The sequence below is a fragment of the Notechis scutatus genome, chromosome 2 (genome assembly GCF_049901735.1).
Source record: "Notechis scutatus isolate UNSWTSFEM ecotype Mainland chromosome 2, rNotScu1.2, whole genome shotgun sequence".
Lineage (NCBI taxonomy): Eukaryota > Metazoa > Chordata > Lepidosauria > Squamata > Elapidae > Notechis > Notechis scutatus.
The window spans coordinates 109,390,916-109,406,813 of record NC_142010.1 but is presented as its reverse complement, the minus strand read 5'-3'; the positions used below and the strand labels follow the sequence as shown (position 1 = coordinate 109,406,813).

At 39.7% G+C, this 15,898-nt stretch overlaps 3 protein-coding genes across 11 annotated transcripts in view; 2 read left to right on the top strand and 1 right to left on the bottom strand.

Moving 5' to 3' along the window:
* The first annotated feature begins 74 nt into the window (after positions 1-74).
* METTL23 (methyltransferase 23, arginine) lies at positions 75-6,719 on the top strand. 4 transcript variants are annotated; one of them, XM_026667534.2, is made up of 6 exons: positions 75-204; positions 955-1,162; positions 3,124-3,228; positions 5,115-5,352; positions 6,275-6,359; positions 6,541-6,719. In XM_026667534.2, the coding sequence occupies exons 2-6, from the start codon at positions 1,052-1,054 to the stop codon at positions 6,713-6,715; spliced, it is 714 nt and encodes a 237-aa protein (XP_026523319.1). In that variant the 5' UTR covers positions 75-204; positions 955-1,051; the 3' UTR covers positions 6,716-6,719. The 4 variants fall into 4 exon arrangements, with proteins under 4 accessions (XP_026523319.1, XP_026523318.1, XP_087811844.1 ...); XM_026667533.2 differs by having other exon boundaries at positions 87-234; XM_026667535.2 differs by having other exon boundaries at positions 126-365.
* On the bottom strand, positions 6,718-10,102 carry SRSF2 (serine and arginine rich splicing factor 2). Of its 6 annotated transcripts, XR_015747657.1 has the most exons (5): positions 9,583-10,102; positions 8,977-9,287; positions 8,607-8,710; positions 7,964-8,074; positions 6,718-7,509 (listed from the first exon to the last, which is right to left on the bottom strand). XR_015747657.1 is itself a non-coding variant. In XM_026667538.2 (3 exons), the coding sequence occupies exons 1-2, from the start codon at positions 9,942-9,944 to the stop codon at positions 8,984-8,986; spliced, it is 666 nt and encodes a 221-aa protein (XP_026523323.1). In that variant the 5' UTR covers positions 9,945-10,102; the 3' UTR covers positions 6,718-8,074; positions 8,977-8,983. The 6 variants fall into 6 exon arrangements, 2 of the variants coding, with proteins under 2 accessions (XP_026523323.1, XP_026523322.1); XR_015747656.1 differs by having other exon boundaries at positions 6,718-8,074; XR_003370880.2 differs by lacking the exon at positions 8,607-8,710.
* Positions 10,103-10,197: 95 nt separating this feature from the next.
* MFSD11 (major facilitator superfamily domain containing 11) overlaps positions 10,198-15,898 on the top strand; it is a 30,193-nt gene continuing 24,492 nt past the window's right edge. Inside the window, exon 1 of the mRNA XM_087955716.1 lies at positions 10,198-10,429. The gene's annotated coding sequence lies outside the window, so the exon portion shown is untranslated. The remainder of the gene's footprint in view (positions 10,430-15,898) is intronic.

The window sequence follows — 15,898 nt, the reverse complement described above, 5'->3', positions numbered from 1 at the left end:
GGTTGGCGCCGCCGGGGTTGGGGTGGGGTCTCGCGGACGGGACAAGCTCTCATTGGGTCTTTCGAGCAGCGGAAATAGAGGCGGGCGGCGCCAGAGTGGAGGAGGAACCGCTTCGGCGCCATCTTGGGGCGTCACGCCCCACCGAGAGGCGTCGCTGTTGCGCAGCGCGAAGAGCGGAGGAGGGGGTCGCGCGCTCTTGGCAAGGCACGGACTTAGGCGGCGCTGATTTGCGAGGTGGGTGGGAAGGTGCTTTATAGTCCAGGAAGGCCGGTTGAAGAGCGGGGAAATAAATGCTGAAGCGAGGATCGGATTGTTGCAGTGGCTGCACTTGGGTGGAAGCTGCCCATTGGGCACGACTCTTTCAGGCAATGAGATTTCCGTTCACTTTCCTTAGGAACCTGGATGGGTTCGACCCGAAGCATATTTAACCTAATATTAAATCCTCTGTTCCGCGGGGTATATAATCCCAAACTCGCGTGCGTAAACAGCAGCTTGATTGGCATATTGGATTTTTTATTTCGGATTAGCAGCCCACGCTGAAGGACACGGTGGTTTTAAACTGCACAGGGGAATCATTCATTATACAACTAGGGAGGCGCAATTTGATTCTAGATATCGGCGCAGAGTTTTTTTTTAAACTGAGGTTTATTGGTCCAACGGGACTTCGATCCTTAAAAGACTGTATGACACTCACACTAGGTGCAGTTACTCTACAAGTGGCCGCTCTATAAAGAGTCCCAAATCCTTCCGGGAAAGCTCGAGTGATACCAGGCGAAATTAAGCTCTATTAGCATTTCTCCATAGGATAGAATTAGCCTGCAAGAATAAACCGCCTGTCTTCAGTGGGAGAGAAGTAAAAACAGCCTGCCGACTCAAGAGAAAAAAAAATGGGAAAGGGAGGTAACTGTTAAATGCCATTCTTGGTGGGTTTTTCATAATTTTCCCCCTTCGTAGAAATGGGCATGATTGGCTGCCTCGTCCGGAGACGTGCTGGAAGAGCCTGACTGCGGATGGCCAATCGGGCCTTATTGATCCTTTCGCAAAAGCCGGCATGTGCGAGGTAGCGTCCAATATGACTGTGAAGGAATACCGGTTTGGAAAAGATCAGGAAAAGGGAGACGGGGATGACCGGCCTAGGGAGTTGGTGGTGCTGATTCCCGAGGTATTGTTATGATTATGGTTTATCACGCAGTCGGCCAATATGCTCACACTGGATTTGGCATGATCCACCTATCAGAGTTCTTATTATCTGCTAAATGAGAATCAAGAGGTTTTAACTTCAGGACCTTGGAAAATAATCTAACACCTTTGCATTTCACATAAATTGCTCTTGCTTAATTTTGAAATACCTTTTTTTCTAGGTACAGATGCTGTACTGAAAATTGGTTTAAGATAGTTTGATAGGCATTGTTTCTTTTGGTTTTCATCCCACAATTTTTCTAAAGTGGGTCCATGTTCCAGTGGGGTTTTGGTTTTTCAAATTAGTTTGATGAAGAGCTTAAATTAAAACTTAAATGGCAAATTTAAAATGTCAGTTAAGGATTATTTGTATAAAAACAAATCTAACAGAAACAGTTAATATGACACCCTATTCCAGGAGTCTCCAACCTTGACAACTTTTAAGACTTTTGACCTCTACTCCCAGAATTCCTCTGCTAGCTTTGTTGTCTGAGGAAGTCTGGGAGTTGAAATCTACAAGTCTTAAAGATGTCAAGGTTGGAAACCACTGCTCTATACAGTATGTTTCTTCAATGCAAAGCTTTTAGAATGATCTTGATAGCCTTTATTTATGAATTACTGAAGTAAGGATCAACAAATCAATGAATGAAGAATGTTTTTAGTAATGAATACAACACTTAGATTTAAGAATTTAAAAATTCTTAATGCTCAAATATATTTTTGTATATACAAGCATGTCATATTTCAGTAATATGCCTAATTGGGTTAAAACTTCACATTTTGACATGATATTTTTAACGATAGGAAATATGTGCCAGTTTGTGCACAGGAAACAATGCATCTATGTTGCTATCTTAAATGCTTTATAATTTAACTTCCTCACTTTATAGATTAATCCCTGAATATAACAGATGTTTCTGTAATCATTTTTTTCTTTTGAAATTAGCTGTAAGTACTGAGAGAAGAAGGCTTATCTCAATACATTTAAACTCATTATGTTGAAGCTGTAATGTCAGTTCCACAATTTGTATTAAAACAGGCATTCCTGTAACTACATGTTATATACTCCCTAAACTAAATCAAATCTATCATAGTCATATTATGACATATTATTTCTATTCATAGAACAAATGTTAACATTTGGGTTTTTTTAGACTTTTAGACCTTTTTTTTTTTTTTAGACCTTCATGTATAATCAGTAGCTTTCTCTTGCTAGGTTTAGTTTGTGCCTGTTCTCTTCCATCCAAAATCACACAATCTTCAGGCTATGGCAGGACTTCAACAGAGTCTCTGACCTGGAGTTACAATATTCAGTTAAGTATCATCATCGTACTGATAATTCTGGACTCCAAATCATTGGATGATTTCACCCAGCAGCTTCATGCAGATGTTAAATAACAGGAGAAAATTACCTGAGTGGCACTCCACAAGAGAGCAACCACAGTGCTATTCTCTTCTTTGCAACTACCATCAATTTCTTTGTAAATTGTTAGGCAATAAACACTCAAAAACAGTAACTTTGGTGTCCTTTCTGGGTGAACTTGTAACCATGCACTAAGATTTGAAGGAGGAGTTACAACCATCTTCATTTTTTTAGTAGGCTCACATGCTGGATTTGATTTGATTTCATTGAACTTAACATATGTAGTTGCATAGTCACAATTGATCCTAGATTGATTACAAAATGCATGTGTTGTAATGAATAATTATTTCTATACCTAGAAGAAAATATACAGCATTACATTCATTATTCCAAATATATTATTAGCTTTCTCCTTGACCTGTGATTTGTATGCAGTTCTAGCACATTGTAGAACAGTGTTAATAGAAGTATTTTACAAACTACTTAAAGACCAAGAAAACAGGAAAAAGTTATATCCAATTTAAATATCTTTAAAATTCTTTTAATGCTATCTTATTTTGCAATACAAACTTTTGTTTTAGGTTCTTGATCCTCGGTATGGTATGTATGTTTGGCCTTGCGCTGTGGTTTTGGCCCAGTATATCTGGTTTCATAGAAGACTTCTCTTTGGCAAAAGAATACTAGAGGTAATGTCACATTATTTTCATTCAGATATCATGGAATTAGAGTGTTAAAGAAAAAAAGTTGGATTAGTTTGGGATGAATATTGTACATAAACCCACAATCTTTTTGGGGGAGGGAGCAGAGAGATAAAGATCCTAAATTAGATAAAATGTGAATGGTGTAATAAAAATTCTATGTAATAATTATTCATCAATACATTTGTATTTGTATTTACGCCAAAATATATAATGCAAACAATTTACTACTGGTAATCCTTGTTTAGCAACCACAAATGGGATTGCCAACATGGTCAATAAGCAAAGCAGTCACTAAGTGAAACTGCACTTCTGCTTTCCTTTGTTTGCAGATCCTGAACTGAAGAACAGATCAAAGTTATTATTGCTGTTGTAACTGAATTATTACTGTATGAGATAGTCACTAAATGAGAACTACCAGCAGTTGCACTGGGAAATTGCATCAAATCTGTTATGAATTTGAACACTATTATATAGGCAAGCCAAAATTCTGTAGTAAGATAATTTTTGTGTGTTAGAAATATTGAAGAAATCTCATAGAATATATTTTAGTCATTCATGGGTCTACATATATAGGAAGTCAATTTACACAACTGGATCAAAATTTCAGTCATTAAGCAAAGTGGTCATTGATAGTCATTGACTGACTGAACCTGATTTTACAACCATTTTTACAGCCATTGTTAAGCAAATCACCATGGTTGTTAAGTGACATAGGGTCATTAAGCAAATATGGCTTCCTCCAATGATTTTGCTTGTTAGATCAGAAATTGCAAACATGTCACAACAGGACATTGCAACTGTCATGATCTTGTGACCAACAAGATGCTGCATCCTTCATAAATGATAGCTAGTTGCTAACAGCCCCAAATGCTTGACTGTAGGTTGGACCAGTCACTTGTTTCAACTCCTTCCCTTGGAAGGGTAATGTATGCCAAAACTAGACTCAGGGTCAACTAGACCCTTGTGCCATCACTCTTTACTCTCCCTTTTATTGGTATTATTATTCTGTAACTTTGCATGTAGAGTGCTTCTATATCTGAGACAAATTTCTTGAGTGTCTAATCACTTGGCCAAATGAAGTATGCCATTCAATTAAACTCAACCATTGTAACTCCAAGTTAAACAAATGGCTATTTGTGTGTATTGCTGTAGGAGAAACAATAGTATCCCATACATATACACAAGCATACGTACCGGTATATAAGTATACAAAACTTCTGTTTTAAAATAAGATCATACTTCATTATGCCTGTGTTCTATGTTTGGAATTAGCTGTTTTTAAGCAACTTCTTCAATCTACAATATTAATTGGAACAAATTACTTTCCCATGCAATTAAGGTATGGGAATCCATTTCTGTTGTCCAGCTATCACTTTCTATGGTGGCAGGTATAAAGTTCAAAAGAACATGGGGATCTGAAAATATTAAAGTGTGCCTCAAATTTGTAATCTATCATATTTTAGAAGAGACTGTTGATTAGTTATATATGAAATTTGGAGTGTCCATCTCAACCATGATTTGCTTAATCCACCACTTAATCAATTTTGACATTCCTCTCTACTCGGATACCATTCATGCAGATCCTAAATGGCTGGGATAGATTAATCTAGGTATCAAATATAAAGTTGCATTTTCTAAGTTTTTCTTTTGAATAAAGCAATTTGACCCCTCTTATTATTCATCAGCAGGGTATTATTTCTGGTTGTCTTTTACATTTTTTTTAAAGAATCCAAACCTTTGATAAAAAATGTCAAACTTGGTAGTCATTAGTCAATTCTTAATAAATGGAAGGTGGGTGGGGAATCAATTTGTATACATTCTATGAATGTTTTTTATAATTGCTGTCACAAATTAGGTTTTATTCTGTTCAGATTGGAGCAGGTGTGAGCCTACCTGGAATAGTGGCAGCAAAATGTGGAGCAGAAGTAATATTATCAGATAATGCAGATTTCTCAGAGTGTTTGGACAACTGCCGAAGAAGCTGCCAGATGAATAATCTTTCTGGGATATGTGTCATAGGACTTACCTGGGGTCATGTATCACCCTGTATGTTGAGCTTAGCCCCAGTTGACTTTATTTTGGGAGCGGATGTACTTTTTGAACCAGAAGGCAAGTGGTCTCTCTTAATATTCATTTTTAGAACTACTCTTTAAGTATGTGAATGGCAATGATTTTTTTGTTTGTTTGTAAACTCAAGACTTTGTAAGTCCCACTTATACCAACTACTAAACTAATGGGGAAACAAATCACTCAATTTTCTAAAAGGATGAAAGGATTTTTATTACAAATCTTTATGCTCAGTTATAACTTCAATTACTTTTTTATTCAAGGATTCACAGTATAAATTGTGTCCCGTTACTACTGGTAAAATTTGACAAATGGGATAACTTGCAATTCAAATTTTAGGAAGTCAATTCTTATTTACTCTGCTTTAGTTATATAGAGTACACATACTTTCCTCCACTTATTCCGTAATAGTTCATCTAGCTTCAATATCCCAATGAGCCAAAGATGGACCTTCAGTAAATTATTTCAAATACTTTAATCCAGCACTTTTACCATGACACCAAGCTAGTTTCTAAAGCCATACAATAATGATGGAAAATGCAATTTTATCATCTCCGGCTATACTGGAGTTAAGATGGTAAATGTAAATAAATATTTGGCAGACATCATGGATTATTTTGATCAAGTTACCAGACTGATTTTTTTAAAAAGTGCTTGTTCATGATGGTACTTTTTGGGTCTGTTATTTTAGTTAGAATGTAAATGCTTTGTAATTTAAAAAAACTTGCCCCAAATTTTTAATGTTTTCAAACTGACATGCATTTGAAAATCCTTTTTGAACTTAGTGTTAGTTCAGGGTAATAAACAAGTGTTACAGGGTTGATAAGGAAGAGTAACTGGAAAGTTGACTAAAATTAAAAATGCTGTTAAGTCAGAAATCAAAGGACTGAAGAAATGTAAAAGCAATATATAATTTAACTATTTCTATTCATAGAACAAATGTTAACATTTGGGTTTTTTTTAGACTTTGAAGATGTTGTAAGTACAGTGCACTATTTAATGGAAAGGAATACTCATGCCCAATTTTGGACTACTTACCAAGTCAGAAGGTATATAGTTACTCTCATTCTCCCATTGATTTCATATTTATATACTTTGGCACTTAAAAGCAGCTCATTCGAAAGCTTATCAAGTTGACCACTATTAATTTTTAAGAATTTTCAGTTTCTAAGTGTTATTGGCCATCCTACGTTGTCCCAAAGCTTTTAATATTTGCTTTTCCCCCTCCAGTGCCAACTGGTCTATTGAAGGATTACTATATAAATGGGAGTTGGAAAGCACACACGTGCCATTGCAGTCATTTGAAGCCACCAAGGAACAACTTGCAGGATCTTCTCTTCCAGGGATGCACACGATTCAAATGATGGTTATCAGTAGAAAAAAAAATAAAGGACTGAAAACTTAAGAAACATTCCTAATGGATTTTAATGAAAATGCATCAATTGCTTATCTGAGTTCCATATCACCTGACCACCATTGCATACAAATCAGTTTATTCTCAGCATTTTTAAAAAGTAATTTTATTCATTGTTCATGCCGATACTAATTCTGCTGCATGTTTCCTTTGAATTAAGAATATATACACATTTCACAGGGATACCAAAAATGTGACGAGCCTACAATGTTTTAAAAACTATCTGTTATGTAGGAGTTAAGTCCCATTAACTAGGACTTATAGGAATGAATTTGCTGGATGAGTTTCCTTAAATTGCAAACTAATATGATCTGTCCTAGTCTAACAGACAAAACTGACTCAAACCATCAGTTTTAAAAAAAAACCTGAACACAAAAAAAGTGTTGCTTTTATTAAACTACAGACACAGTGGTTATAATACAGAATGTTTTTAAGAGATACTCCAAATCAATACTTAAAAAGGAATGAATCAAATGCTTTAACATTACATTTTCATATGCAAGTTCACATATGTAGATGGTCTAATTTACCATTTGGAAAAATAAGGTGTGTATATCACCAGCTAGATGTGCTCACTGTATGCTCCATTATTTTAATGCAAGGCCCGGGTGACTGGAAGTGCAGTTGTCAGGCAATTACAATTAACTGGACAGCCATTTGTTTCTGCACGACAAGGCATCTTTACAGGAGCAATCAGGAGAAAACAGGAAACAGCCAAGCACTCTGCACTGCAACACGCCACCTTAACAGCTAACCAGCATTACTCAACTGCTACACAACTGCGCCTAGTGCACAAAAATACATAAGAGAAGAGATTAGAATTTTGTCTGATAAAAACAAATCTGTCAAATTAATTTGTGAGCTGTAAAAGTTTGTTTGACTTGAAGTATTTGCATATGTGCTTGAATTTTTAAAATTCAAAATTGGGAGAACAAAGGCAAGAATTGAACATCTGGACAGCATAAAGCTTTTCAGCATACTGTAGCTGCATATTTAATATTAAAGTTGAGGCTGCATGTTAATTATCAGTTTAATTTGCAAACAAGTCAGCACTATATGAACAAAAATGAAGTTTTTACCTCAAATATCCAAGCCAATAATGAAATCTGTAGTCGTTCACATCACTAAATTACAAGAAATTTGAATAATAGCAACAAAATGGCACATAAAAAGTAAAAGTCTGCCATTTGAGGCTCAAAAACGTAAAGTAAAAAGTTAGACAAAGTGTTACAAAATAACCTTTTCAACAGCCTGTTGGTTGTGCAGGAGTCTCCAAAGGACTGGCATTTCAGATGATCATTTCTCCTCCAAAGGCATCCTTTATGTAGATTTCTGATCCATTTGCAGTATCTAAATTTGAAAAAGATAATACTTAGGGCATACTTTGTATGCATTCTATTGTTTATGGATACTTTTAAATACCTACTTGTATTGATGTTTTAACATGTTTGCAAGCAAGTACAACATCTCCCTCCCAACTATTGCATTGATACCACCGCAGCAGTCTTGAGTTTTGGAAAATTTGTCCATCTCTGTACTAACCACATGTTGTTTATCAACCACCCCTAATCTAAATCCAACCTTATTAATTATGCCTTTATCCTTATTCAAAACCTTGATGTGTTATTAGTCATTATCCTTAACAGTTCTACTAGGCCCCCTTCATTTGAAAAAAAACAGGACCAAACAATTTGAGGGAGGTTAAAGACACACTATCCATTTTCCCACCCAGCATATTCTTGTAAGCCCACAATTGCACCAAGGACACTGGTTTCCATCAACTTTTGCATTTCACTTCTAAAAGTGTTTGCTGCTCTTGAGAACTGTATCCACAGAACAGATTTTTAACAGGATAGTGTATCTTTAACATTTAAAGACAAACCTGCTCCAATACACGCCCACAGAAACTGGTCCCTGGAGGATCAGCCAAATCAGTTAAAATCTGCAAAACTGGCCAATATTCTTTAAGCAAACAGGAGACCGCAGCTTTAAAGGGGAAAATGCAGATGTTGGATAAGAACAGTAAGAAAATAGTCAATTCAGAAATAGGTTGCGTCTCAAACAATAGATATTAAAAAGCAAGCTATTAATTGCAACAAAACATGAAGATGCCTTTTATTAGCTGTAAATTAAAACACCCTTTTCAGAAATGAACATGCCCCATTTTCTTACACCAGAATGCTTAAGATCCCAGTGCTTACTAATTTCCTACAATAAAGCATGCAAGTTCAGGAGAATACCTGATACTTTACCGTTTTCTTAAGATGACACAGCACCTTCCTCTTCAGGAGATTTAGGAGGGCTCTTAGAACGGGATCTCGATTTCGATTCCCTCTTAGAGATAGGTGGAGGGCTTCTGGATTTGGACCTGGATCTTGATCGGGAACGAGATCTGGACACCGACGAAGACTTGGACTTCGACCTCCTGGCCGATCTGGACTTCGAAGTGGAACGAGAGCGGGATCGCGTGCGGGACCTTGATTTGGAACGGCTGTACCGCGATCTGCTACGAGATCGGGATCGGCTCCTGCTTCGGGATCGGCTGCGACGCCTTCTCCTGGGACTGGGTGGAACAGAGAGACGGGCGGTTGGAAAACATCCAGGAAGTCGAGCACTCGTTTATCTTTCGCTCACTGAGCCAACGGCTGAAGCCGCCCGCCGCCCATTCAGGATCACGTGGTTCTCCCTTTCCCGCCGACCTTCCCCCACTTCCCTCCCCCCACACCATTACGCTAACCTATTACACGGCAGGGCCTTTTTTTCTGCCTCTCCCTTATACCACATATCCCGTTTAAATACTTTTCTAGGAAGAGCCGACTTTTCTTTTGCCCGGCGGGACTTCTTCCCCACAATCTCACCTTCTGCTGCGACGTCCATAACCGCCGCTTCCGTACCGGCGCGGAGGAGGCCCACGTCGGCTGTGGTGCGAATCCGGAGGTCGGCCGTAACGGGCCATCTGGACCCGCAATTCGCGGCCATCGAGCACGGCTCCGTCCATGGCATCCATAGCGTCCTCCGCGTCGCGCTTGTCGTGGAAACGCACAAAAGCGAATCCACGACTCTCCTTGGTGTAGCGATCGCGGGGAATGTAGACATCCCCCACGCGGCCGTACTTCTCGAAGACGCGGCGGAGTGTGTCTGGAGAAGTACGGTATGTCAGGTTGTCCACCTTCAGAGAGGTCATGCCTTCCACGTCTGGCGGCGGTCGCCCGTAACTCATAGTAACGGGCGGAAAAACACGGAAAGAAGCGTACCGGACAAACTATCTCTGAGGATATGGAGTCGGCTGCTGTGTTGGGCTCGCGTTACTACAGCCAGGCCGTCGAGTCAACAGCTCAATCGCAAGCCACCATCTCCGACCGCTGCCACGAGCAAGTGAACAAGGTGCCGCCCTTCCTCAAGTATTTAAGCGCCATAAAATGGCCGCCGATGGCCCGGAAGCACTTCTCGATTCTACTCGCCCCCCCTCCGTTGCACCCTAAGCCATTCAATTTTAAATTCGACTTTTGTTGCTCCAAAGGGAAAACACGATATTAAAAGGCACTGATATCCACCCAAAAAGAAAAAGGGAAAGATCAACTCTTCATCGACTGCGAAAGTTCACCAGCCCCTCAGTGTTGAAACCCGGAAGCGATTGTTTACGCTTCTCACGCGGAAGGCTGCAGAGCATTTAATTCCCAATTCCAAATTACAACTCTGAAAAAGGTATAACCGCCTTTGTTCGTTATAATTTAGTCGGCGTGTCGATTGTACAAACCGTTAAGTAATTGGCGTGGTATACGCTTATTAAAAGACAAGAAGCTCAATGTTTAAAATGGCGGCCAAGGCTGCGAGGAAGCTGACTAATAATACACGGGAGCGCGCACGTAACATGCCACAGGCGCGCGAAAGGAAGCAAGCAAAGATAGAAGTGCGAGTCCAAGCGTGGAGGTGCGGCTGGGAGGGACTGGTTAAGGCTGATTTTTTTACTGCGTCTTCGCGCTGAATGAGAGCCTGGGATGGGGGGGAGAGGTTTGCTGTCTTTTCAAGGGAGATATTTGTCTCAATTTGGGGTAGTTAGTTCAGTTTGGGGCAGCGGTTCTGGCTGTTGAACTGTATTAGGCGTAGGAAAACGAAACAATTAACACTAGTAGTAGCACCATGTTAACATTTTCAAAGCCCACTATCAGGCCTGATTATCAGACCACCCTGTAAGGGTCAGGAAAACTTATTTAAAATGGGGGGAAAAGGATATTCTGCTGTACAGTATTTTGCACCTTTACTCCAAGGAGGAGGACTATGCAATGTTTTTTGAGGTATAAAAAGATGGCAAGTTTGTCTCGTTTTCTAGGTATGATACAAAACAGTTTGCCCTTCTAGGTGGTTCCCCCCCAATTGTCCTATTTAAATATCAAGGTGGATTGGATTCCCCCCTCCCCCAAAGACTTGCTGGTATCACTTGCTGTGGGCCGACTTTAACAAGAAATTTGTGCCTCAAAAGTTGAGGCCTGAGCTTTTTATTCTACAGGCTTGATATATGAAATATTTCTTGCCACCTTGATTTCTTTGCTAGCATGGAAGACAATTTCTCCTCTTAATCTCCAATCCTTTGCAACATAAATGGCCTCTTTTATCCCTCTTTCAAACCAATGTCCTGTTTATCCAAAATGTGAATTTTGCTGTCTTAGAAAGAGTGACTTTGTCTTTCAAATGCAGATGGACTGCTGAACCTTGTCCTGATCTCCATCTTATTTGAGAGACAAAGGTTGTTACCAACAGACCACTACAACCACATGGAATTAGCATAGCACACAAGCCAACTAATGTCCTTCAAAACATCCTAAGCAAATCAAAAGATTCAGCAACCCCAGAGGAAAAAACAGGAGTCATCTACAACATATGACTGCAACAACTGCTATGTAGGACAAACAGGCAGAAGACTGGCAGAATGCATCTGTGAATATCAACTGGCAGTCAGAAGACGTGAAAACACTTTAATTTCACAATCTATAGACAGACTTAACCATAGTTTTAATTGAAAAAATGTGACCATCCTAGACCAAGCTATGTTCAAAAACACCTGGGAAATTCTAGAAGCCTGGCACTCTGACAATGACACAAAGACATTAACAGACTATGTTAATCAATAGACACAAAGACATTAACAGACTATGCAAAAGAGACAAGAAATCAGTCAAAAAGGGTACAAAAAGACCCAAGCACCTCTCCACCAGCAATTAGCACCCAGATCTGCATATATTAACTCCAAGATTAACAGACCAACAATCAGGTAAGCATTGATGTTACCTAGTTTGGGTAATGAAACATCTGCAAGAAAACAAGCAAGCTCAGAGAGCAGCAAGGATCCCTTAATATATATACAATATATGTACACTGAGAGCATATGCACCAAGACCAATTCCTTATGTATCCAATCACACTTGGCCAATAAAGAGTTCTATTCTATATTGAGACTGACTTTTGCACACACTCATTTTTACATAAAACATGAGGTTTCTTATATGTTGTTTGTAGCCATCAAAATGGTTATCACCATGTATGAGGTTGGTTGATGTTTCTTAGCAATTTTATTTCCAATTTCTATTTCTTTTAGTCCAGTATCCTTCCGAGGTGGGTAAAATGAGGACCCAGATTGTTGGGTGCAATATGCTGACTCTGTAAACCGCTTTGAGAGGGCTGTAAAGCATTATAAAGCGGTATATAAGTCTAAGTGCTATTGCTATTTCATATATTTTAGAGCAGTAGTTCCCAAAGTGGGCGGTACTGCCCCCTGGGGTGGTGGTGGGATGCCTTGGGGGGGCGCTGAGAGGCAAGGGGGGTGGTAGGGGGCGCTAAGAGGTGGCAGGGGGGCGCTGGAGGTGAGCGGCAGGGCACAATTCAGTGAGAAAAAATCCCACCGCCACGTTCGAGGCAAGGCCCTGCAGGATCATCCCATGCTCTGGTGGGCTTGCATGCTCTGGTGCAAGGAGCTCCGCCCCGAATACAGCGTTGGGAAAGGCGAGCAAAGCCAGAGTGGCTTTGCTCGCCTTTTCAAACATCCCCCCGCGGCGTCATTCCACCCCATTGAGCCCCTTGCACCAGAGGCACCTGCCAAAGCAAGTCCGAATAGAGCGGTGCATGAAGTCAATGGGGTGAGCCTGAGAGAGGGAAAGAGAGAAGGAAGAAGAGAAAGAGAAAAGGGAAAGAAAGAAAAAGGGACAAAGAAAGAGGGGGATGGAAGGAAGGGACAGAAAGAAAAAGAAATAAAGAAGGAGGGTGGGAGGGAGGAGAAAGATAATGAGATATCTATTCTAGTCCAATCACCTGCTCCAGCAGGGTTAGAAGGGAGTGTGTGTGTGTGTGTTTGTGTGTTCTCCTTGTAATTTACCAATACATTTTGGTTTTGCCTTCAGAATTGGTACTGTAATACATTGGGGAAAAGTAATTTTTTAGGGTGGAGATCTGGTCCAATGGATCCTGTTTAAAACCAAACAAAATGTGACAGCTTCCTGATCAACCAATGGAACAGGTTGCCCTCGGAAGTTGTGGGAGTGCCATCAGTTGAGACCTTCAAGAAGAGATTGGACTGCCATTTGTCAGAAATGGTGTAGGGTCTCCTGCTTGGGTGAGAGGTTGGACTAGATGACCTACAAGGTCCCTTCCAACTCTGATTATCTGTATCTGATAGTCTTGGCCATGTTTCGTCCACAAAACCTTTAATTAATAGAAGCCAAAGATGTTTCAATGTGCTGGCAAAGATGTTGGCAAAGATGTTTCAATGTGGAAAAGGGCCTCTAAACTAGGCGTCATTTCAATCTGATGCATCAGGTCTCTCTCTCTCTCTCTCTCTCTCTCTCTCTCCTCCATCCTTTCATGCCCCCCTTTCTTTGTCCCTTTTTCTTTCTTTCCCTTTTCTCTTTCTTTTCTTCCTTCTCTCTTTCTCTCTTTTCTCTTTCTCTCTTTTCCTCTCCCAGGCTCACCCCATTGATTTGGTGCACTGCTCTGCTCGGACTTGCAGGTCCCTCCAGGGCAGCGGGCTCAATGGGGTGGACCTGCGGGGCTGGCACCTAGAACGCGGGCAGTGCCGGCACGTTTGAAAAGTAGAGCAAAGCCAGAGGTCAGTAATTTTTGCTGCAAAGAATCACAAAAGCTTCTGGGTTGTGCACAAGAAGGGACACAATTCAGCAACATAAAATAAAGAAATACAAATAAAACAAATCAACAAGAATCGGCAAAGCATCTCTGATTAGATTTTATTCACTACTAGAATCTAATCAGAGATGCTTTGCTGATTCTAGTCCAATGACCTGCTCCAGCAGGGTTGGAAGGGAGTATGTATATATGTGTGTGCATGTCTGTCAAAACTCCCAAAACAGGTCAAGTAGTTCTGGGGAGGCCAGTCATAAATTAGAATACTTGCTAAGCAATTGGCCATTAAGTGAGGACCACTTGCATTTGATTTGCCAGTCACCAAACCACGCTCATCCAGTCACGCGACCTGCAAGTCACGCCACCAGTCACGTGACCAGCAAACCATGCCCACCCAGTCATGTGACCAGCAAGTCACGCCCACCCAATCACGTTACCAGCAAACCACACCCTCAAATTAGGCCATGCCGAAATTTGAATCCTGCACCTGGGTGGGGGGCATTGAGGATGAGTTTGTAGCACCAAGGGGGCAGTGGACTGAAAAAGTTTGGGAATCACTGTTTTAGAGTCTTGGTACACTTCTCTCCCAATTTGGAATAATTAAATGGCTTCTAGTCTAACTGTACCTCCCTATTCAATTTTTTAAAGAGAAATCCAAAAAATCAAAAGCTTTTGTATAATTAATTAAACTAAAAATAAATGTATTTTCCATTATCCACGGGATGTTAAGATTATGATTTCCGTTGTCTGCCTCTTGATTTTAACTTGTATATCTAGCAACTCTAAATATTGAACTCTGGATTGTTAAATATTGATAATTGGCTTTCCTGTATGTGAGAAGTGCTAGTTTGAGCATTTTTAAGCAATTCTTTTTTTTCCTGTTGGAATATATAAATCAATTATTTCCAGTCCTTTGACCACAAAATTGATGTTAAAATGTTTACCACTACACTAAACTAATGTGGTGATTAGAATTAAACTAATGTTAAAATATTTTTGCAGATATTTAATGAATTAAATCATTTTTTTAAAGTCAGAGCAAAGTAAGATATTTGAAAATAGTATTTAATGAATTTTTCTCAGTGAATACTACCCTGTTTCTCCAACAATATGGCCTCCCCCAATAGGAAGTCCCAGCATGTTTTATAGACATGAAATGAAATTAAGCCCCTCCCCCCAAATTAAGGCCTATATTAAAACATGCGAACGGGGGGGAATGGTGGGGGGGGGGGCTTGCCGTTAGGAAGTACTTTTGTTGCACGCTCGGATATGGTGCTGCCTGCGTTGACCCCGATATGAAGTGCCCCACCAATGCCGAGGTCAACATCCAAGCCATCGCTGCCCGCCCGCCTGAAGATGCAAGGGGGGGAATTAAGTCACCCCCGAAAAGACAGCCTAGCCATTTTTTCGGGGCTCAAAAAAAAATAAGACCCGGCCTTATTATATGAGAAACACGGTAGGAAATATTTTTCTGATGAATTAATACAACAAAACAAATATTAAACTTATGTACCATAATAATTATGAACTAGAATAGGAGAAATACATAAAAATGAGGGACATGATTTAAAAGAATGGTCCCCAGACTGATAACATTCTGCTGTCTGTTAATTCACTGAATCAAAGTATATTCTTATTCAGCAGCTCTATTGTCACCAAAATATTTGTGGGAGATATAGTTTTAGTCTATTTGAACCAATGTTTAGTTCAAAAGTTGATAATAAAGTAATTTATAATTCAGTGGGAGTGTACAGCAATAGTGCACATTATCCAAGCAACTAAGCATGAAAAATTTATAGTCCATAATATAGAAATAAATAAGGAGACGAAAGTCTATGTTTATTTTCTTGAAAACACCTCATACTATGTTCAGTTTAATACATATTTCAAAATTCTAAAAACAGTATAGGAGATACTCATAATACTGGGAAAGCTGCCCTTGTTTTGATTTTAGTCTACAACATTGATTAATAAGTTTTGAATGCCAACCTAAAAATACCTTATAAGTGTAGGTGTTATCTTACACTGTTAATGTTAACTAACTAC

Bases quoted from the DNA above. Each gene is read 5' to 3' on its own strand.
- METTL23 (XM_026667534.2), top strand. From the start codon at position 1,052: ATGTGCGAGGTAGCGTCCAATATGACTGTGAAGGAATACCGGTTTGGA. The intron at 3,229-5,114 runs GTAATGTCACAT...TATTCTGTTCAG, and splicing joins TTGGCAAAAGAATACTAGAG to ATTGGAGCAGGTGTGAGCCT. The intron at 6,360-6,540 runs GTATATAGTTAC...TTCCCCCTCCAG, and splicing joins ACTACTTACCAAGTCAGAAG to TGCCAACTGGTCTATTGAAG.
- SRSF2 (XM_026667537.2), bottom strand. From the start codon at position 9,944: ATGAGTTACGGGCGACCGCCGCCAGACGTGGAAGGCATGACCTCTCTG. The intron at 9,288-9,582 runs GTGAGATTGTGG...TGTTCCACCCAG, and splicing joins TATGGACGTCGCAGCAGAAG to TCCCAGGAGAAGGCGTCGCA.